A 23,122-nucleotide genomic window follows, 5' to 3' on the forward strand; every position below is an offset into this window, starting at 1 on the left:
CTCCACTCCTACCCGGTACACCGACCTCGCGACCCACATCACGGCCACCAACATCCCCAAGAAGATGCTCGCCAGACATTCGACGAGATGCCTCAACTACCCTGTGATGGTGGTGCCACCTAGATGCATGACCTCCCTCTTGTTGGCATCCTTCCGAAAGGTCATCTCCGTGTTGTGCTGCCGCCATGCCGACCCAGAGGTGCTTGCCACTGTGGCCATGGCCTACATGGAGCTCATGTTGACCGAAGTCCTCATCGACCCCCAAGACAGGGAGTGTTGTGTGCTTCTCGAGTCTATCATGACCGTGTTCCCATCTGCAACTGACGCGCCACTCCTGTTAGATTTCCTATGCCACCTCCTCCACGTCGCAGTAATCACCAAAGCCTCCGCCAAGGCACGCCATGACCTGGAGCTTCGTGTCGCAATGGTGATCGACCAGGCCACCGCGGGGGGCTTGTTAGCCATCGCGCTCGACGGCGCCAAAAAGCATGTCACAAACACCGACACCGTCCGGTGTGTCATTGCTATCTTCGGTGAGAGACAAGTGGCGTTGAGGGGTGTGATGCCCGTTCCTTACTACCTACCCGACCCATCTCCTTATGCTCAAAGCCCCGCTCGCTCTCTCACTGGCAAGTCGGGCCCACCTGTCAGCCCCAACCTCCCGCTCCCTTCGTGCCCACGCCTGTGCTCACTCTCGCTCCCGCACGCCTGTTCTCACTCTCGCTCCCGCATGCCGTGCCCGCAACCGCTGGCTGGAACCGCCACGCCCACGATCCGCCTCCGCACCCCCATGACTTTGCAAAGATGCTACTCCCTCTTTGTGCTATAAAATGGCCTCTGCAGCACCCTGCTGCCCTCCTGTTCCCCTAGCCCCGCAGCCTCACCACTGCCATTGTCGACAAGCAGAGCACTACCGCACACCGTTTGCCATGTCCAAGCTCTCCTCAGCGACCTCGAGCCTGCCGTTGGCTTCGCAGGAGCGTAGGGGATCTTCTCCGCCGCTCCTCGACGATGTTCCGTCGCCGCAAGCCACCCTCCACAAAGCTTGGGTGAGTTTCACGATCGCACACCATCACCCGCCTTCTTCGTTGCGCCTCGAGGCCCACTGAACGGTTCTTCGGCATCGCAGGACCCCGAGAAAGCTCCCTCGACCATCGTTTTTGCTTCTCCGTCACCGCAGCTGAGCCCCCGCCGAGCTCCGTCCTCACCACCACCATCTCACCATCATCGGCCACCACCGAGCCACCTCTGACCGCCTCGAAGCTTCGGTGAGACCCCCTATCCCTCCTCTCTATTTTGGACCATTTCCTGTTATGTTTGGTAGCTCGTAGCGCTAGATCGAGCTTCTCCAGCAATGCTCCATCCATGCCCGCGACAGCGCCACCATTTTCGTGTAGCCGCCAGCCGCCAAACCCACCCTAATCGCCCTGAGCCATCAGATCCCTTGTATGCGGTCAAGATTAGAGGTTTAAATACCCCCTCGCCCATTTGAATCATAGCCGTCGGTTTTGAGATCAATGGATTAGATTTTAATAAAGGTACCCCAGTCAGCCTTACCACGTCAGCGCCATGTGTCGCAGCAACATCAGCAGCCTTATCCGACGTGGCAAGCCACGTTAACACATTCGAGCCCGATCAGCAGGCCCAGTCAGCGATGACATCATGCTTACATAATAAATAGGGTTTTCAATACAAAAATAAACTCTTTTATTCTCTAAAATTAGGTAATCTTACATTTAGGTTCCTAAACTCTTCTATTTTCACAAAAATGCCCCTGTCAGTACTGTTATTTTACTTTTAGCCCCCTAAACTTTTATATAATTACAAATAAGTTTATGGAACTTTCTATTTTTACTAAATATCCCTATTATTTTACAGAAAGGCCCCTAAAGCTTCAAACCCGTATAACTTTTCTATTATAGCTTCGTTTTAGGTAATTCTTGTGCTCACACGATTGTAGCAATGAGTACTTTCCATTAGTAGACTTTTTATAGTGCTTTGCTACTATTTGGTGTATTTTTCTTAGATGTTTGTGCTTACTTATTTTTTATGTGCATGATTGCAATAGGAGACGAGTAGTTTGTGAACTTGTAGGACCAGACTTTTGAAGAGTTTGAGTAACCCGCTGTTGAATGCAAGTGTCCTTGATCATATTGATCCTATTGTAGAAAAATGTATCTTTTACTTTCTAGATGCTTGCTTTTCAATATGAATCCCATGTTTAGGGTTTATTAGTACTTTTCGTGATTATCCTTATCGCTTGTGTTGTAGTCTATGTGTCAGGGGTAGCAATGCTTAGTCATGCTGTCGAGTCGGGTGGGTTAAGTGTTGATCTGATTGATGGTCTATGCAACATAAATCGGGTTGGGTAATCTTTTGTAGCAACATAGATCATAGGGATCTAGGCAGGTTGGTTTGGTTGGTATGGCTGATGTGTGCTCATTTGGAATGTGCGAATACATGCTTTAGATCCTAAGGACCAACTGAGCAGTGCAACCACGAGGCTTATATGGGTACTGTCTGGTCAATTAATTAGATCTTCTCCTTATTCTGTACGTACCAATGGACGGTTGAGTGACACAAGAGGGGGCCTTGTAGTGGATGGAATCTCTGTTAGTGGTGAAACCTTAGTTGGTGCATATAGATTTGGAGGTGTTTTGTAAAGGCCTTGTAGTGAGACCCCGACTCTATACCCGGAAGTGTGAAGAAAAATAAGAATTACGACTCATGGGTAAAGTGTGCAACCTCTGCAGAGTACAAAACTGATCGATCAAGCATGCTCATGGTCAAGAGCGGACTTGGACTTCTTCATGATTAGTGAGGATCTTGGATGGTTGGTTTTGAGTAGTCGGGTGGTGGTACTCCGATGAGTTGGTAGCCGAATATGGAATATATGGTGAGTCTGGTAGTCGGATGGAATCCGATAAGCTATTTTTTTTAATGTTGGTGTCATCACACATAGTCAATAGGATTGCTAAGTCCTAGAATAGGATGACATAGATGCAGTATATCTGAGTTAAGCCTTTCTTTCCTTAAGCATTCATGTCATATTTTTCCACACTTGCTGAGTACTCCATGTACTCACACTTGCCTTATCCCAACCTCTTGATATTGCTCCGAAGGTGAGAACTTTGAGGATATCCCAACCGATGGAGCTGAGTTTTAGATGAAGGAAGATTTCAACCTGAAGACCATGTCCTGGCGCTCCTCCGGACAATGCATGTGGATGGATGGAGGACCCACTATCGCTGTAAGTTATCTTAGTGCTTTCTTTAAGACATACGGGTCCTTTTGTAATGAATCTTATCGTTATGTAATGACACTGTTGTGTTATCACTTATGAAGTCACCACATGTATGAAACTTGATCCTGACATATATGTGGTATGTATCTGGTTTGTTCTTTTGAAACCGGGTGTGACAAAGGGCGATACGAATGGTTGAAGCCGGAGAGCGTCTCTGTCTAGAGAAGAGCTCGGTTCGATCATGCTGGAGAAGGTGGCGAATACGATGGACGAGGTGGCCTTGCTCTGCTGCACTAACCTATCGTTCCTCCCTGTCTTCTTGCTCGTCGATTGCAGAGGCTGCTACTTCACCAACCTAAAGTTCGACACCACTCATGCCGTTGTAACCGACGTCCACATCATCATGCCTATGGCTAGGGTTTAAGTGTCCAGACCGCCATCATGGCCACCATGGTTGGGTCTAGCCATGTTATGTGAGGTGACGATGCTCTTAGGCACTCCACCAGTGCCATTGCGACCTCTAACTCCATGGCGTTCTATTCGAGAGTTGCTCACTGATAGCAATGACATGCTTGTCTTTGATCCCCTTATTTCAAGCATTAAGGAGTACTTCCCTGACACCATGAGCTTAAATGAAGGTTCACCAATTGGTCAAAAGGTGTTTAATGAAGTGTCTGAGGGTCTGCTGTCATCATCTTGGCCACCGCTAAACATTGGGAGTAGTTGTGTGGAAGTGAAGCTTCCACAACCATGGCCACCACCTAGGCTAGAGTTCATGAGCAGCAAGTCTAAGTTTACAAGTGGTCATGATACTGAAGGTCCATCTCAAATATAGGCAACTGCTCTCCAGTGGATTGTCAAATGTGTACAATTCAAGTTAGTAAGCATTCTCTTTGCTCCAATTGAAATAGCAGCGCCATGTTCATTTGCAAAGTTGTCTGAAGCTCCTGCTACCAATTTTGTACATCTTATTGAGGAGCATTGGAAATGCATGCTACTACTTAAGAACAAGGAGGAGATGAGCTAGATGCAATTTCCCCTAGAATCAGCAAGCGCAGACTTAGTTGGTGCAGAATCTGATGCTCAAGGTGATAGAAAATGGGATGGAGCAATGAAAAGGGATATTATTTCAGTCGTGGAGGGCAATGAATCTTTGCAAGTGATGTTTTCAAGCGAGCTAATTCATAAAGGCTTTCTATAGTTGGATATATTGATGACCGGAGATTGGTGGAGAGAAGACACAATCTATGAGTGCAATATGGGTTCGATGGTGGTGCTGCTATTACATTGGCCTCAAAATTGTAGTGACGGTGCAATATTACTCTTGCCTCCTTGGCCACTACCAAAGCAAAGAAGTGATAAGTTGTTCAAAGCAAAGAAGTGATAAGTTGTTCAATTCTATTAGGGGCATTAGTGATGAGCTTTGCATGGTTCTAAAGCAACATCTTCATAATTTGTTTGTTGTGCATGTCTTCTCAAGCTGGTATGAGTGGAGCTTGTTACATCAATTGATAGTGTGCTTGGACATTTTGATCAATAATTAGAGCACATTCTGCACAGAATCAACAATTCGGAGGAGTGCAATTTTGATTTGTCAAGACAATAGATTGAAGATTATCCAGAGCATGTGTCCTACTACTGTTATCATAGAAGTATAATTGAGGTGGTCGTGAGGTTGAACAGGGTGGGCTGAATTTGTGTAAAGTCCAGAGATAAGTGGAGGGATCAATACAAGAGATTATTCAGCTGAAGTGTTTTCATATGCTAGTACATTGGTACAACTATCTTCTCTGCTCCTCATAGTTTAGTTGGGACCTTGGTCTGCACTTATGTTTCATGGAGTATATTCAAACTGCACGAGAAGTTAAATGAAACTCTCCTAAAGCTTGTGCTGCGATGGTATTGGAGGTGCTTGAACTTGCATCTGGTGCAAACAAAAGGCAATGGATATCGCACGGGAATTGTTCTCTTCCTAAAGGATGTTGTGTTTCATGAAGTGTTATGCTATATGAGGTACAAGATGCATTATTCTTCAGTGAGTTCAAGTGCTCAAGATGTTCAGTTCACCACCGTCAAGGAACGTCGTATACCGTCGGATCATGGAGGTTATTTGGCATCAGCTTGGGGAAAAGCCGATTCTAAGGAGGAAGGAATGTCATGGTCATGGGCCTACATTGGACTGGCTACCAGGCTAGATAGATGGGTCGGCTTTGAGCCCAAGTGGCTAGGAACATTGGTACTACAAAAGAAGCGAGGCCTCAATAGCTCACTGGATCGAAGAATAAAAAATAGGAACAATGCCTTCTTTTTCCTCAAGCTCTGATCCACCCCTGTGCTTCCTTCTCTATTTCCATCCCCTTGCTCGTCCCGAGTCTAATGCTTCTTCCTAGTCCTTAGAGTTCTTTCTTTCTCAAATTGTATCCCTATAACCTGTATTCAAGCCTGGAACTTGCAATGCATGCATCGGTTGGTGTTGAATTGAAGCTTTACTGATCGGGTATGTAACAAGGGGCTTGAGCCTCTAGCCCCTGACAAACCAAGTGGAGAAGTGTCTTGGTTTGTATGTGATGAGGCATTGATAACAATTGATGCGTCTTGAACTTGGTTAGCATGTGTTTATGGATGTTTGTTCTTGTTCTTGTCTAACTCGAGTTGGCGGTGTTTGGAATTAGCGAATTTTTCTTTGTACACAGAAAAATTACACATCCGGTGTGAATATCGGATATTCTGGTGTTCACCGGAAGTTCTGATGTGGGCAGTGTATACTCATCGGACTATTTCTTGCAAAGAGCAATTTTTCGGATGAAATTAGAGATCAATACACCGAAAGGTCCGGTGAGTATAGTGGCTACACCGGAGGATATCATCAGAACATTTTCAGTGCTGAAACAGATATGAAAGCTAACACCAAATGGTAGTTGATGTTTTCTCATTGAGGTTTTTTTTTAAATTTTTTTTTTACGATCCTTGGAGAGGTACCAAGATATCAATGTGAAGTTTTGGTATCTTCTCGCCTCAACTAGAATTTCTTTATACCTATCAGTACTTTTCCAAAGTACCGTAAAGTAGCTCTTTCTTGTTTCCTCAAAGGAACACACTAGACAGACACGTTATTGAACGTGGCACCACTTATACATATGAAGATTCGAAAGGAACAACGCGCATGGCGTCTCCTTCGTTTTGATGTGAAAGCTTTAGCGAACTTCTGAAGCAGCAGTCTTGTTGAAGACGATGACTGGCCTGTAACAACAGCCAGGCTCATCCTGGGCCTGAGAAAGGCACATATTTCCAAGCGTTGTGGAAAAAACAAGGGGAAATACAGTGGTTGGGAAAAAGGGAATGCCAGTATGCTACACGAGAAAAAAGTTTCTTCATCGATATTTTGTAAATTAACAACTGCAGCAATCTCTTTGATGCCATATTTTCATGCTGATTGCTGCCTGCCAAAGCATGGGACACTGCTGATGGCGAGCTTCGCATTTTGGCGCCTGCAGAATCATTCAGAATAGATACATCGCAAAATATTTGAGGGGACACTAACCACAACACACTGAAACAATGGGTAAGTACCGATAAGTTCCAAGTCATGCATGCAGTAGATATTGCTCGGTTAATCTGACTTTCATATCCACACCCATGCAATGATATGATGTAACAACCAACAGACTTGGTGCAACTTCAGCTGTGTGCATGTTCTCTCGCACTTAGTGCTACCTGCACACGGACACAGCTGTTAGAATCCAATTCAGATTCGGGTGTCCAATTTTGTAAAAAAAATTTAAACACACGAGATATAACTCAGATATTAGAATCTGATTCAGATTCAGAGTATCTAATTCGGCAAAAAAATAGACACAAATGTCAAGTAACACAGATGTCCTTTGAATTCCAAAATAACGTCCGTGTATCCCACCATATTCCTACTCAAGTTTTTCATATAATCCCCTTCCAATTCCATTGAAAAAAGAAGCTGTGTGTCCGTTCAGTCTTCACACTATAACAATGGCTAGGAAGCATACATCGTATAGCTTCTTCAGTTCAGGTAATCAGGTAGCTGCACCCTTTTCTTCAGTGAGTAGATGACTAGGAAGAAAGAAGCAACAACGACGACGCCTCCCTCCCGCGGCGATCACACCCGAAAGGATGATCCACCACCGTCTCCACATCGTTCACCCGTTTGGCGCCGCGGCGCGGCATCAATGGCTGAGCCGACTCCTCCTCCGGCGCCGCAACGTTTTCAGAACGAAGTAACGCAGCGCCGGCCGTTGCAGGTCGGTGCCTGAGCTGAGACTTGTTGCTCATGTCACCGGCACCACCACAGACGAGACGAGTATTATTCTCAGACAAGCTTCCTGTCCTGGAGTCGTCATCGTCGGCCAGGAGCAGCCCCGATTCGTCTTTCTCGCCGTCGGATTCGAGGTCGGCCTCGGTGCTGATGCTCTCATAACGCGGGTTGCAGCTGCCGCCGTCGATGACCTCCCCTTCCGCGAGCCTGCGTGCATCGGTTTGATTGCAGAGACAAGAAATTAGCTGACCACCGTGACAAGAACCGCGGTGGAATCAGATAACTGATCAGCTGACCAGCACAAGATGGTGTCGCAGGGAACCGCGGTGGCGATGGACAGAAGGACAGGACGGGGAGAACTTACAGATGCGCCGGGGTGGCGCCGGTGAGCGCCAGCCGCGCCATGCGCAGCAAGGACGCAGCCCGCCGCGTGAGGTCCCGGAGCTGCCGGCCGTCGGCGCCGGCCATCTCCTGCACGCGCGCGCACAAGTAGTCTTTGGACTGCGTTGTGGTTAGTTTTGGTAGAAATGAGCCCGATTTGAAGAGGAGATCTAGAGCTTGAGATCTGAGCAATGAGATTAGGCTGCGAGTTAGCAGTTGAGTGGTGGGCAAGTGGAGTGGGGGTGGGAAAGCACTTGCACTTGCACCGTTGCATTGCATTCCATAGAGGTCAAAGATTTGGAGAGTTGGGCAGAGGTTGACTTTGACTTCAATTTTGTACAACATGAGAAGTTGAGAACTGAGGTTGGCCTAATTGTAAGACTATAGATCTGTTTGTTTGTTATTTCTGTTTTTGCCTAAATGTAATTTCTCTGGTGCCAGAGTTAGAAGTTCAAATAAATAAATTATTAAAAAGTGGTTTATAAAGAAATCAGAAATTTATTTACGAGAAATAAAATAGAAGTCGAGAAGCTGATTGAATGTAGCTTTTTTAAGAAGTTACGTGCTAAAAAGTTAAAAAAAGTTTATAAAAACTAACAACTAAAATTTAAAATAGCTTTTTAGAAAAATCAAAAACATAGTTTTTAAAAAAAATCAAAAACAAAAGCAGCAAACAAACAGACCATTTAAGTCCATTGCACTGGTAACGTGCAGGAACATGATGTCACTAGAGCTTAGAGATGCAACTCCATATGTCCTTACACACGGATGAGCTATCTCAGTTATTTATCTCTCTCGTGATACATATCAATTTATTGATTCTCTCATATATCTATAATTTTTTTCACTTACATATCTAAGTACAAATCTCAAAATAAATAAATCATCTTAATAAACTATGTGTCTATGTACCCTAGTAAAATATTTATATTCGAACTCGGGACCTTGACATTTCTGACAACACTAAATGATATGGAGTGAACAATTTCACACTTACCTCTTCGAAAACATATCACTCTTTGAACATGTCACGGTCTCCAACGAGAGACGTAAACCATCAAATATGTTAGTTAAAAAGTATAGAACAAGTTATATTTTCAAAGTGCTCCTTGTGAAGAAAATTATAATCATTAATGGTACTACTTTTGTGTGGCCAGTCTACATAGTCTTGCACACAATTGCAGTCAAAGTTAAGAAAACAATGACCATTTGATTCTTAAAATGTTACATATTTTCAGACAAAGAGAGTACGAAATATTCTTCCTACGTAAATCTGTACCAAAAAATCATATATTTAAAATGAGTAGGAATTGACACAGTTCATCTCGTGTCACGAGAAAAGAAAATAAGGCGGCATTTTTCAATTTATGCTAAAAATATTTTTTGTTAGTTCATGTCATGTCGCGAAAAAAAAAGCAAACCGTCAACCTCGGTATTACAACACATCGAGTAGCACTTCGACGGCCTCGAGGTGCTCGGTCTGCGCTCACGATCTAAAATATTAATTACGTAATTATATATGTATAATCGTTATCGGATATACTTATATGTATTTATCTATCAAAAACTAGTCAAACATGTTTTAAATAGCCTAGTGATAATTTAGAACACTTTAGAGAATTCCTAAATACTTTGGAGAAAGAAAAAAACAGAAGGATTATGATAAGAGGAGACTTAGGAAAATTTTAGCAAAAAAACCTCTCGCAATATGACTGGAGTCACTCATGGTCTGATCATCAGGTGCGCTACCACGTGGGCTGCCACGTGGATTTTTCACGATTTGACCGCCTGAGCTTGAGGTCTGATCGCCAGCACACAGAGGCTCGGGTTAAGTAGATCGATCACTTTTTTTTCTTTCTCCCTCTCACTTTTCTCTCACTCGACCCTAGAGAGAGAAATAGAGGCCTGTTCACCGCGTTTGGAGGCTAGAGATTAGAGGTGGGAACTCCCACGAGCTTTCTGGAGAACTTCTCCAAATTTCCATCGCTTCTCCCTCGCCGGAGACCAGTTCATCGACCTCATGCTCATCAATCTCTCCGGGAGTCGATCCATGAATTAGAGCCTCCCCGAACCATTCCAATCCAATAGAAAACTTCTATAAGCTGAGGTGAGCTATCCCCTACCGTTTCACTATTTTTTTTCCGAGCTCAATTCGACCCTTATGTCGTTTAGGCCCAAGTTCAACCTAGCCTAGAACCAATACATGAGGTATTTTGAATTTAGCTCGGTGAATGATATCCAAATCACTTTAGGAACACAACACTAGTCCCATAGAGCATTTTGGTATCTTTTGTTGTCGAAGGTTTCGCCGGAGTCCTCGCCGCTGACCCCCCAAAGGCGCTGTCGACAATGTCTGACGGTCTGACCGCCACTAGGGTCGGTCTGATCGCCAGTTAGGATCGAAGAATCCAAGTTAAAAATTTATACATGAGATTGACCACCATTAGGGTCGGTCTGATCGTTGGTGAGCGGTCTGATCGCCACCATGCCTACGGTCAAACCGCTAGAGGCCAAAACTCTCTGCTGGTCGTCGGTCAGACTGTCACCTCTACATCGGTCTGACTGCCAGCCTGTTAAGGCTAGGTATACTTAGTTACCTTGTTCTAAGGTTTTGAACTTCAAAACCCTAATCACTTAGCGGTCATTTGCAAATGTTTTCAAAACACGACCCTCTATTATACTTCAAGCATGCATCATTTGCATGTTTTTCCATCGTTCATTTGTTAATGCAATGCATTTTGATTCATTTAGAGGGCGTTGTGCCGATGGTCCAAACGAGTGAAGGCGACGCTAATCTTCCGGAGTTTTGTGAGTATTGTGCGGGAAGTATCAGGCAAACCCCATAGCAGCAAGGCAAGTATCTAAGTATATTGCATCATTTGATTTGAATTGTGAAGTCTAAAATTGATAAATTATGTTTTATGTAAGTTTGCATGCTGAATGAGTTGATGCTAGGCTTATATGGCTTATATGGGTAGACCCTATGTGATGTATTTTTCTACCTTGGTTATTTGACAATCTATATCCTTGTAGCCTTGATAATATTTTTATGTCTAAATTGAAAGTTATTCGAAATACTTAGCAATACATAGGTCCTCGGTAGAAGTAAAGCGATGGTGCAACTATTGTTTGCGAGCTTAGGGCTTACTTATTGTTTACAAATAGTGATCACAACGTCGATGGTGGGATGAGACAAGATGTGAGCAGTGTTAGGGGTGTCTTCTGCCTTAGAGGAGTTCCTTAGGGTAGTTCGGGAGAGGAGCACGGAAACCATAGACCGCTTTGCATCAGTTAAGCACCGTTCATCGGTCCAGTTGGCTTTAGCACTTTTCATACTTACTACATGTTGCATATGGAAATGTTAAGTCGAATACCTTTGTAGTTATGACCTTTTGGCATGCGAGTCGATGGTGTGAGCGGGCGGGTTTGTATGGGTATTCAGTCTGCTCCGGGAGTAGTTCTTGATGACCCTCGCACCTATCAATGCATGATTAAATGGTTGGAGCTTATTAGGAAAGGTTGACATGAGTACCCTTTGCGTGGGCCTGTGTGGACACGTGAGTCGTATGATCCTCAAGTCGTGTAGGTAAAGGAGTACCCCCTGTAGGGTGTAAAAATAATTTGAATTATCGCGCTCTCAGTCATGAGCATGCTTCTGTCCATTTGCGTCGGTCGTAGAATTATGAATGTGGGGTGGTGGTATGGATGGGATGTGGGTAATGTTGATGGCTGTCTATTGATGTATTATTGTGGTTCTATTTACATTTATGTACAGATTGGTAGTTACAGGTTTATAAGAGTACATTGGTTATGTTTAGATGCTCGCACATATGTGTCTACCTTGTGGGTGCATATATTTTAATCAATCTTGTGGTATTTTTTCTTGCTAATAGCCCAATGCATAATCATTGGAGTCGGGTTATCTATATATATTCTGTATGGATTAAGTCTTGCGAGTACCTTTATACTCAGCTGCTCTATAGGTTTTGCATGTGGGGAAAAGGTAGTGTTTGGCTACTTCGCGCTCGCCGATGCTAGCGGCGGGAATGAGTAGGCAACCACTCGGAGGTCGTGCTTTTGGGGTGAAGCCTAAGGGCATATGGCTTCACGCATTTTTTACTGTCTTTAGCTTTTATTTTTGCTACGTAGTTTCTCTTTTGGCTAGGAGTTGATCAGTTTTAGTATCCTCCTAGATCTCTTTTGTTGTAAATTGTTAAACTTGTACATGGTTAAGAACTTGTAATATGATTTAATTACTCACTTTTTATTAAGCTTGGTTTATAATTTCTTATGTTGGAAAGGTATGTGTTCTGATCTTAGGCGTAAAAAACGTGCCGAGACTACCGAGATGATATTCTGGTTAATTGTTGAAATCGTGATTAAGTAAATGATTGACTTAGTAATTAACTAAAATGTTATTTGGACGGTTTTCCCACAGCTGGTATCATAGCCTAATTTAATGAAGTAGCCTAAAAACACTTAGAACGTGGCTTAGTAAAATGTCAAATCCACTAAGCAACCTATTAAAAAAAATTTATGTCTCCACATGATTAATATGTATGAACTTGTTATATTATGCCCCTAAGTGTAATGCGTTATTGTGTGCGATGCTTATGTCATTTAGTTTCGTATTGTGATGTTCCTTGTCATGAATCATGTTGCATCAATGAAAAAGGTAAGGAACACATCCTGATGGTAGTAAATATCGAGGGCTCAATCAGTGCAAGGTAGGGCCCTGATGTGTCCCGTATGGTGATGGTACGGGAAGTGAAGATATTAACCATAATGTATGAACATTCATCATACGATGGTAGATATTGTCGTCTACCCATGTGACGTTTACATAGGGTGTCTTGTGAGGTGATGGTATGAGACATGAATACATTGGCAACAATGTATGAAATGATGCTTGTGCAACTCACACTGTTCGTGCGAGAAATAAAAGGGTAGAATGAAGGGTGATGATTGAAAACTATTGTACGTATAAATGCCTGTAATCTTGATGTTTGTTGCAGGGAGTCGTGTACGAGAAAGAAACGTGTAGATAGGAATCGAGTATACCTTTATTTTCTGTAGCTCATATGCATGCATTTTTTCAAATACACGGTGTTATGGGGTCCAAGTAAAGGATATCTGGCTAATGCTATTATACTATGTCAGAGTTTGACTTTTCCCTCTTCATCTTATTATCACAACAGGATGAGAACCCGCCAAAATCTCAGAGACCTTCCTGAGGGTTCCAATGAGAACAACCCTTCATCGTCTCCACCGCCTAGTATGACAGATGTTCTTATGCAGATCGAACAAAACCGTTAAGCTCAGACGACGCTCCTCAAGGCTCTCGTGCGCAACATAGCCCCTCATTGAGGAGATGGGGCCAGGCGCCGAGATGACTTCTTGGATTTTCTACGGACTCAATCGCCTACCTTCACACGTGTTGAGGACCCCCTCGATTCTAATCATTGGCTTCGCACCATCGTGCAGAAGCTCACGCTCCTTCGGTGCGAGGACCATGAGAAGGAGCTCTTCGCCGCCCATCAGCTCTAAGGGGCGACAGACGCTTGGTGGTCTAACTTTTTGTCCATGCACCCCGCCAATCATAGGGTGTCTTGGACGGAGTTCCGCTAAGCATTCCATTACTTTCAAATTCCTAAGGGCCTTATGGAGATCAAGAGGCGGGAATTTATGGACCTCAAGCAAGGAGACAGATTGGTGATGGAGTATGTTTAGGTGTTCAACCACATTATACAGTATGCTCATGATGAAGTCAACACCGATGAGAGAAATCAATACCGCTTTGTGAACGACCTCAACTCCAAGATGCAAGACCGGCTATTGGCTCATGAGTTCACCAACTTCAACAAGCTAGTGAGCACATCTCTCACGATGGAGTTCAAGCTGAAGGACCACTAGGAGGAGAAGAAGTGCAAGAGGGTTCCGTCACCTTCTATAGGTAGGGGCTCTCAACGTGCACAGATGGAGAGTCAGCCTCCTCCATCTCATGTTTCGGCCTTGACTGCTCCACAGCTGATGTGGACGGTGCGACGTCCATCCTTCTCCGCTCTGTACGGACATCCTCCGAGACCCGTCGGTTCTCAAACGAGTGTGACTGGTGGTCCCGGCGGCTCGTGCTACAACTGTGGGTGCGTTGGGCATTATGTGTGTGATTGCCCTTATCCAAAGCTAGGAGCCGTGGTGATTGCTCCAAGGTCGTCACTGTCAGCTCAACCCCCTCAGTAAGCCTCCCAAGCTACGTACGTCCCTAAGTGTGGCCGAGTGCGCTACACCATCGCCGAGGAAGCTCATGAGAAAGATAACGTGTTGATAGGTATGTTATTTGTGAATTCATGCCCTGCAATTGTACTTTTTGGTTCTGGTGCATCTCATTGTTTTGTCAAAGAGATTTACGTCTCGAGTCACAGCATGTCACCAAGATTTTACCTTCCTCTTATCATATTGATGTACCCGGTGTTATATTGAGAACCAGCTGTGTCGTTTCTTTAGCTGAGATTCTAATTGAGGAAGTTCAGTTTTCTGCAAACTTGATCCTGCTGGACACTAGAGGAATGGATGCCGTATTGGGAATGAATTGGCTTGCCAAAAATAAGGCTGTTATTGATTGTGCTCCTAGGACTGTCACTCTTAATATCATGTCCGACACCCAAGTCCATTTGAAGCTTAAGGAGATCCATCCTTGCTTTTATGCCCTGCAAGGCGTCTTAGCCATGGATCTTCTGAGTATTCCGGTTGTTTGTGAATTTTCTGATGTCTTCCTAGAAGAGTTACCAAGAATGCCGCCCGACCGAGCGGTAGAATTCTCAATTGATATTTTTCCTAGAACGGCCCTAATTTTGAAGAAGTCTTATAAGATGCCGCCAAAAGAGTTAGTTGAGTTGAAGAAACAAATTCAAGAGTTGCTTTCAAAGGGTTTCATTCGTCTTAGTTCTTCACCTTGGGGGTGTTCGGTACTCTTTGTGAAGAAAAAGGATGGTACTCTGTGGATGTGTGTTGATTACCGTCCGTTAAATGATGACGTGGTCAAGAATAAGTATCCGCTTCCTAGGATCGATATTCTATTCGATCAGTTGACCAGTGCTCAGATTTTCTCGAAGATTGACTTGAGACTGGGCTATCATCAAATCAAGGTCCGACAGGAAGATATTCCAAGGACAGCTTTCTCGACTCGTTACGGACTTTATGAGTTCACCGTCATGTCCTTTGGCTTGATGAATGTGCTGGCATTCTTTATGTATTTGATGAACAATGTGTTTATGGAGGGACTTGACAATGCTATGGTTTTCATCGACGACATTCTTATATACTCTAAGACTGAGGAAGAGCATGCAGAGCACCTCCGTGTTGTACTTGGTCACTTTCGAGATCACCAACTATATGCCAAGTTCAGCAAGTGCGAGTTTTAGCTCAAGGAGGTCGCTTTTCTGGATCATGTGTTGTCTGAAAATGGTATAGCAGTTGACCCGAGTAAGGTGCAGGAGATTCTCAATTCGGTTCAACCCAAGAATTTCACTGATATCCGGAGTTTTCTCAGACTTATGGGCTATTACCGCCGGTTCATCGAGAATTTCTTCAAGATTGCCAAGCCAATGACTGAGCTATTTGTAGGGATCGGTGACGTCCTAAGATGAGGGTGAATTATGACACTTAAAACTATTTTAGCTCCAAAAATAACACAAGATAAACCTATATCAAATTCTATCTAAATATACTCTAGATTTATCTAGCATGTCTACTCTATCGATCAAAGTATTTGGAACCTATCTAAGAAGTTAAATTGCAAATAAGTAAATACGGAAACATAAATAAGGTAGAGAGAGCAAACTCCCTGGCACAAGTTTTTTTTCCCATGATATCGATGGCATGAATGTCACCCCTAATTCACATTGGATCTCCACAAAGGATATGCTTCCGGTCGGCACCCAGTCATGACCTTTGAGCCACAAAGTCACAAAGACAAGGCCTCCACCTAGATGAGCCACCAAACTACCAAGGCAAGGTCTCACCACTAGTCTCTCTTTCGATTCCTCGCTGCCGTGATCACTTCAGAGCTTGAGCCACAAAGGCAAGGGTCTCCGCGTCCCCGCACAATCGGCTTGCCGCCGCTCCACACCAAGTCGGAGGGTCAAAAGGCTTACCGGCGAGTCACCAAGACTCCAAGGTCCCGGCGTACCAAGAGGTACACTGTTGGATCACTCCTTAATCCACTCTCTAGGCAGCAATCACCTAGCAACTCACTCTCTAAGTCTATAAGCACTAATCACTCACTAATCTTGTGCTTAATCGCCTTGGATAATCACTTTAAGCACTTTGGTGGCTTGGATGTCTTCTCAGGTGTACACGAACTTCTCAGGACTCCAACACACTCAAATGACTTAGTGGAGGGGTATTTATAGTCTCAAACTCGCACACTAGCCGTTAACCCAATGACTCTGAAAAGTTGTTAACATCGGATGATTCAGTGAGAACAATAGTACTAACATCGGATCATCCGATGACTACTTCCTTAGAAATTAGCCGTTGGAACCCCATTCAAGCCTCTGTGGACACCGGACACTCTGGTATATACTCCATCTTCATCACCGGACTTTCCAGTGAGTATATCTTAGCCATCCGAGCCAACATCTTCTCTGTAAAAATTGCTCTGGTGCCTTCTTCGGTGTCTTCTCCGGTGCTTATCATATCATCACCAGACCATCCGATTAGGTCACTGCATTCTCCCATTTATCAACAATGCTCCGGTGATTTCCTCCGGTGTGTTCAAATCAATCGTCGGAATATTCGATGGGGTCTTCTGCTTTTTTTTCATATTTGCACTGTCCATTATCCGGTGTATTATCCGGTGTTGCCTTGCTTCGTCACTGGACTATCCGATGAGGCTTTCATGCATATGTCCCCCTTTGACAGAGATGCTCCGGTGAGTGCAAATACCCGGAGCACCGGATCATCCGGATAGTCATTTTTCCTGAAAAAATTTTCAATTCAACTAAACTTTGTCCCAACTTCGATGGCTTCTTTATGTATTGCATCCATGAGATCTACTGACATATTCTTGACAAACATATTAGTCACAATGACTATATTATCATTAATCACCAAAATCACAATTATAACCTAATTACATGCCGTTCATATCATAGTTGTTTTGTCCCACTATCAAAAATAACTTTATTACTTTTGTTGCTGGATGTGTGTGAGCCTCCATATAAAAAAAAAGTACAAAGCCACTTATGAATTCTAATCCAATTATACTTCCATGTCTAACGATGCATTTGAGTAATGGATATTAATACATTTGAGACAAATTAACAAATATTGTACTCTATCCATAGTCATACTGCCAGACATTTTACCTTATGATCTTCGGTTTGCTAATTTAGTATGGTTTGCATTTAGTGTCTATCTGACCCCTGTATTAGAAATAGAAATCATGATTCAAATTGCTGCCAGCACACAAAGCAGAGGCTAACTAATTTTTAGTTAGTTACTGTTAAACTATGTTTTTCCTCCTTTTCTTCTGCTGGCGTTCGAATCTGCTATTATCCCACTGCGGGAACCTTATACGGACTCAAGTTTATTCAGTGCGACTATTTCATTCGTTCCTATTGGCTGTGCTCACTTCCTTCTCCTGCCATCTAATTCATATATCACAAAATCTAAAAATATACTCAGGTTCTAATGAAATAAAGAGATGATGATAGCACTGCAGCTCCCTATGCTTACATTCACCTATGCTGAAATCTATGAAGATCACTATATCGCATGCATTGAATTTTATCCGGATATAAATTTATTCATAGCAGATGCCTCACGTGAGAAACTCTGCGGTTCTCCCGCACCCTCTCAACATGCCGCTTAAGAGTCAGCTGCTCTCCAAGCAATACAATTTATAGAATCAGACCACCAAACGTAGCTCCGTTATTTCAACTTCAAGCAGAAGCAACAGTTGCTCGATTAAAACACAAGCCTGCTAAACATGATAAAGAAACACACCAAAGGCATCAAAACCATCAGCCAGCGTTGGAACAGGTCCCTCAACGAACTTGCGAGAGCATACCAGCTGTGCGATACCAGCGTCTTCTGTGAAGCCTATTGCAATTCTGAAATAACAAACAACCCAAATATCCTACACATCATCACAGAGCTACACCCAGTTATGCAGCAGCTTTCCAACACACTTGAAGAATCAACAACCTTGTTCCAGCGAACGTGCTTTCAGCACGGTGGTAAGGCCAGAGTATTGAGCCGAGCCCACCTGGGCTTCAAGTCCAGGTGACGCACGGGAGGATCTGATTTATTTCGGATTTCTCCGGTTTCTCTGGCGTGACGCTACAGAAAGGATTACGACGTGCTCGTCGTCTTCGGGATTCTTGTTGGATCCTGGTGATCTTTGGATGGACGCTTCCTTCAAGCTGTGTGTAGTTGTAGGGCTAGCATGTGCGTGCGTTAGGTGTGAGTGCGTGTGTGTGGAGTGAGTGCGCGCGTTCATGTTCAGATACTACAGCTGTATTCAGTGGTGAAGAGTCAAAAAAAAAAAAAACAACCTTGTTCCAGGAACATGGCGTGTGCCCATTTAATGTAGCTTATCAACCATGAGTCCATGACCTCGCTGTCCCATAGGACACAACCGCTACTTTTGCTTCTATGTAAGATACAAACCTATCTATAGTTAATCACACTTCCCTAAGTTTATAAGGTACTCTATTATATCTAATATGTGCCCTAGACTTACAAATATACATAGCTTCATAGTGCCATGCTGCTTCATCCATGGTTTTATAATGTCATGCTATTGTAAAAAAATATGGTATTGTATGGTTTGATCATAATAACTATGTCCTCTATATAATCAATATGGTGTACTACACAAAGGCCCCATTTGGTTGCTGTAATCGTTTCGGATTCTCGACCTTTTCGAATCCAATAGCCAAATGGTCAAGCGAGAAGCGATTCTGAACAGCTCTAGTCAAGGATCAGCAGAGAATCGTTGAAATGGCTGGGAGGCCGTTTCTCACCAATTCTCCCAATTCAGCCCCTGTTACAAGATACCTAAAAGAATCTATCTCTTTTCCCTATAGGTTTATACCTTCTAAAAGGCTTAAAAAATCTACCAATTTTTATGTAGGTTCTATAATCCATAAGCAATCTATGTTAACTGGTTGCATAAAACTATATTTTTTTCACAAAAATAGTTTCACAAAACTACAACTATTTTGCACAAAATAGTTGTAGTTTTATTAAAAAAAAATGTAATTTTGTGTTAATAGCGGCACAAGTACTTGTAGTTTTATGAAATTCGTTCCAGAAGTTGTAGTTTGTGATAGTTAGATGTAAATAGTCATAGTTTTGTGAAATTTACTCAATTAAAATTAATTAAAGTTGACTATTTTTGCACCTTTCATGAATTTTTAGAGTTTTAAAAGGATTTCCAAAAATTAGAAAAAATTCACTAATATTCATCTTAATTAATGGATTAATTTCAAAATTATCTGTAGGTCTAAGTTATATTGTGAAATTTTAAGTGTCTTCACATGACCTCACTTTTCATAAATTTGATCAATTCCAATTAAATTCAAATGCATGCAACACTTGCTCAAAAACTATCAGAGATGATACTCATGTTGTATATGTATGTCAATTGTTGTTATTGTAAAAAACCAAAAAAATAGCATATCAACAACGAACAAAATGGTCAACTGGACCACCATCCTCTCTATCAAGAAAGTGAATCTAGAGATTTAACCAAACAATTTTCAGATGTAATTCTGATTCACCAGATAATCGTTTTCAAGAAGAATTCAGAATCGAAATATTTCTAAAAGAATCTAGATTCATACCAAATACGCTAAAAGCAGACAATTTTTATTGTGAGTTGTTTGTGGTATATGACATCATAGACGTTGCTGTTGTTGCATGGGGTGACGTGAATAGCTGTCATCGTAGACGATTTAATTTTTATGTTAAGAATTGTCTAGAATATTGGCTAACACAAACGGTTGGAGCCATTTGGAACCAAGAATTACTTAGTAGCAAGGACACTTGTTTTGCTGACACAATATATAGGAGTACGCTGTGAAGTAGCTAGCCTACATTGCTAGTGGCTTTTCCACACGGTACAAGTTAAGGTTGTTGGTGTGTCACTGTAGCTACACAAAGTGGAAAACCTCTATTAGACGACAAAATGGTCAATTATACCATCATCCTCTCTATCAAGAAATTGTATCTAGAGATTTAACTAAACAATTTTGTAGAGGTGATTATGATTCACCAGATAATCGTTTTCAGGAAGAATTCAGAATCGAATTTTTTTTAAGAGAATCTAGATTCATACCAAATACGGTAGTTTTTATTGTGAGTTGTTTGTGGTATATGACATCATGGATGTTGCTGTTGTTGCATGGGGTGACGTGAATAGCTGTCATCATAGACAATTTAATTTTTATGTTGAGAATTGTCTAGAATATTAGTTAACACAGACGGTTTAGAGCCATTTGAAACCAAGAATTACTTAGTAGCAAGGACACTTGTTTTGCTGACATGATATATAGGAGTACACTATGAATTAGCTAGCCTACACTGCTAGTGACTTTTCCACACGGTACATGTTAAGGTTGTTGGTGTGTCACTGTAGCTACACAAAGTGGAAAACCTCCATTAGTCGACAAAATGGTCAATTACACCACCATCATTTCTATCAAAAAACTGAATTTAGAGATTTAACCAAACAATTTTCAGAGGTGATTCTGATTCACCAGATAATCGTTTTCAAGAAGAATTCAGAATCAAAATATTTCTAAGAGAATCTAGATTCATATCAAATACGCTCAAAGCAGACAGTTTTTATTGTGAGTTGTTTGTGGTATATAACATTATGGATGTTGCTGTTGTTGCATGGGGTGACATGAATAGCTGTTATCGTAGACGATTTAATTTTTATGTTGAGAATTGTCTAGAATATTGGTTAACACGGACGGTTTGGAGCTATTTAGCACTAAAAATTACTGAGTAGCGAGGACACTTGTTTTGCTGACACGATATATAGATTACCCTGTGAAGTAGCTTAGCCTACATTGCTAGTGGCTTTTTCACGCGGTACACGTTAGGGTTGTTGGCGTGTCACTGTAGCTACACAAATCGGAAAACCTCCACTAGCCGGCACCAGGCCGGGGCCAGTCGATCAGAAAGCAACCGATGAGTTTGCTCTTCATGTGCCACGCATGCATCAACAATGGAAGGGACCCATCCATGATCCATGTCCAAGTGCCCATGGGATGATGCTTGTGACGATCGACTAGGAAGCAGTCAAGCAAGTGTGCCTCTGGGATCTGTCTCATCTTCTCATTCTCATCAGACGCCTCGTCACCATTGGCACCGGCCACGTCGATCGACCCTGCTAGAGTCTCAACGTATAGTACGTACTCGTGTCATGTGCACACAAGTCTGCCCTAGGCTCACCAGATCGTGCGTGTGGGCCCTGGTCGGTTAAGGAGCGTGTCGGGTGTACGTCTATCTTAGTTTTTTTTATAAGATTTGGGAAATTATTGCATCCCGGCCCATTTTAAAAGCATGAAGATAACACGGTCTCGAGAGAGAAAAGAAAGAAATAAAAAAAAAGAAAAGAAACGGAACCACCTCTGAGTGGGCTGATGAAGACGCGAGGGTACGACTTTATCTATCAGATATAAATACTTATGTTCATAATTTATGTGTGAATGATTTTAGTGGTATTAGCTGTAAGCGTGTGATAGAGATGTATTTATTGATATGTAAGTGTAGTGTGTTTTAGTGGTATTATATGTAAGTGTGTGATAAAGATATACTTACTGGTGTTTGTGATTGTAGTGTGCGTATATAGTATGGTACGCGTGTGTCACTTATAATAATAATAAAAAAACATAACACTACACATGGTGTCGAAGTCAAAGAACATGCAAACAAATGGAGGAACGCCAAATCTGAAAAGAAAAATACACAACAGCCTATTTATTTTTTTATTATGATTTCAAGATTCTGATTTTAAAATCAGAATAAAAAATAAATAGGTCAATTCTACCATCCAAACTTTACAATCTGAAAGTAGATTATGCCATAATCCATAATCCAGAAAAAGGATGATTCTAGATTGTGGATTATAGCACATATTTATCCACTATTGCTATTACAAACAGAATGTTTCACTTTTTTTTCCCTCCCTTCGCTTATTTCTCCATCGCGCGGTTTTCCCCATCACCTGTATCGTTGCCCTCCGCCGCAGTCAAGGGCACCCCGTCGCTGGAGCCCAGCGTCATCCGCCCGTGTAACCTCGACCTCGCCTTCTCTCACCGCGACTCCGACGTCGCTAGCCTCTACAGTAGCCACCCCCCTCCTCCGTCTACGTGGGCACGACCGCCCCTCCCCACCGCCCGCGACATCCTGGCCGCTCTCCGCCACCTCCTCTAGCGCCTCCACTTCCCCGTCTCAGAGAAGGAGGTCGAGTTCGAGGACGACCTCCTCCACATCCTCCGCATGCTTTGCTGCCCCTACAAGCTCACCTGCTCCACTCTCAAAGCCCTCAGAAGCCTTCTGTGCTCTAGAAAAGGAGGCCCAGGAACAGGAAGCGAAGGCAATTAAGCTCACATCAGGCTCCTTGCGTGGGAGGCACTGCAGGTGGAGAAGGGGATCTTCACTGCAGACATTCACAAGTTTGAGGCAGTGGTGAAGAACCGAAGTGCTAAGATGGATGAGAAGGGGATGCGCTGCTGGATTTGGAGAAGGAGCTGGAGGCGAAGGTGATGCATGGGTGACGCTTTGCAGCTGAAAATCAGGACATGTTGAAAAAAGTAAAACCGTAGAGGAGGGAGGAGAGAAGAGATTATAATAATCAATAGCTATTTATTTTATATTGCATAATTTAGATTCTAACTATCTAAATTTTAAATTATGATAATCAAAATCTAGATTATTAGAATCATAATTAAAAACAAACAGACTTTTATACTAAAGAGTCATAATTAAAAACAAATAGACCTTTATACTCAAGTAAATCTGTATTGGTGTCATGTGGCGACTGACCTGCTTTTGCTGGATCGAGAAGATTGGTCTTTGCAACTAAATGCGTGTATAAATTGGTGAATTGTTGCTTGGCTTGGTGACTTCTTCAAGTGAGCTCTTAGATAAATTCTGTAGAGGGTCTGTAAGCTGCTGGACATGAGTTACCA

At 42.9% G+C, this 23,122-nt stretch overlaps 1 protein-coding gene across 1 annotated transcript; it reads right to left on the bottom strand.

Moving 5' to 3' along the window:
- Positions 1 to 6,997: 6,997 nt before the first annotated feature.
- LOC133904927 (uncharacterized) lies at positions 6,998 to 8,193 on the bottom strand. The gene is made up of 2 exons (XM_062346581.1): positions 7,894 to 8,193; positions 6,998 to 7,736 (listed from the first exon to the last, which is right to left on the bottom strand). Exons 1-2 carry the CDS (start codon positions 8,187 to 8,189, stop codon positions 7,328 to 7,330), a joined length of 705 nt encoding a protein of 234 aa, XP_062202565.1. The 5' UTR covers positions 8,190 to 8,193; the 3' UTR covers positions 6,998 to 7,327.
- Positions 8,194 to 23,122: the final 14,929 nt, after the last annotated feature.

This window comes from Phragmites australis, chromosome 22 (assembly GCF_958298935.1).
Source record: "Phragmites australis chromosome 22, lpPhrAust1.1, whole genome shotgun sequence".
NCBI lineage: Eukaryota > Viridiplantae > Streptophyta > Magnoliopsida > Poales > Poaceae > Phragmites > Phragmites australis.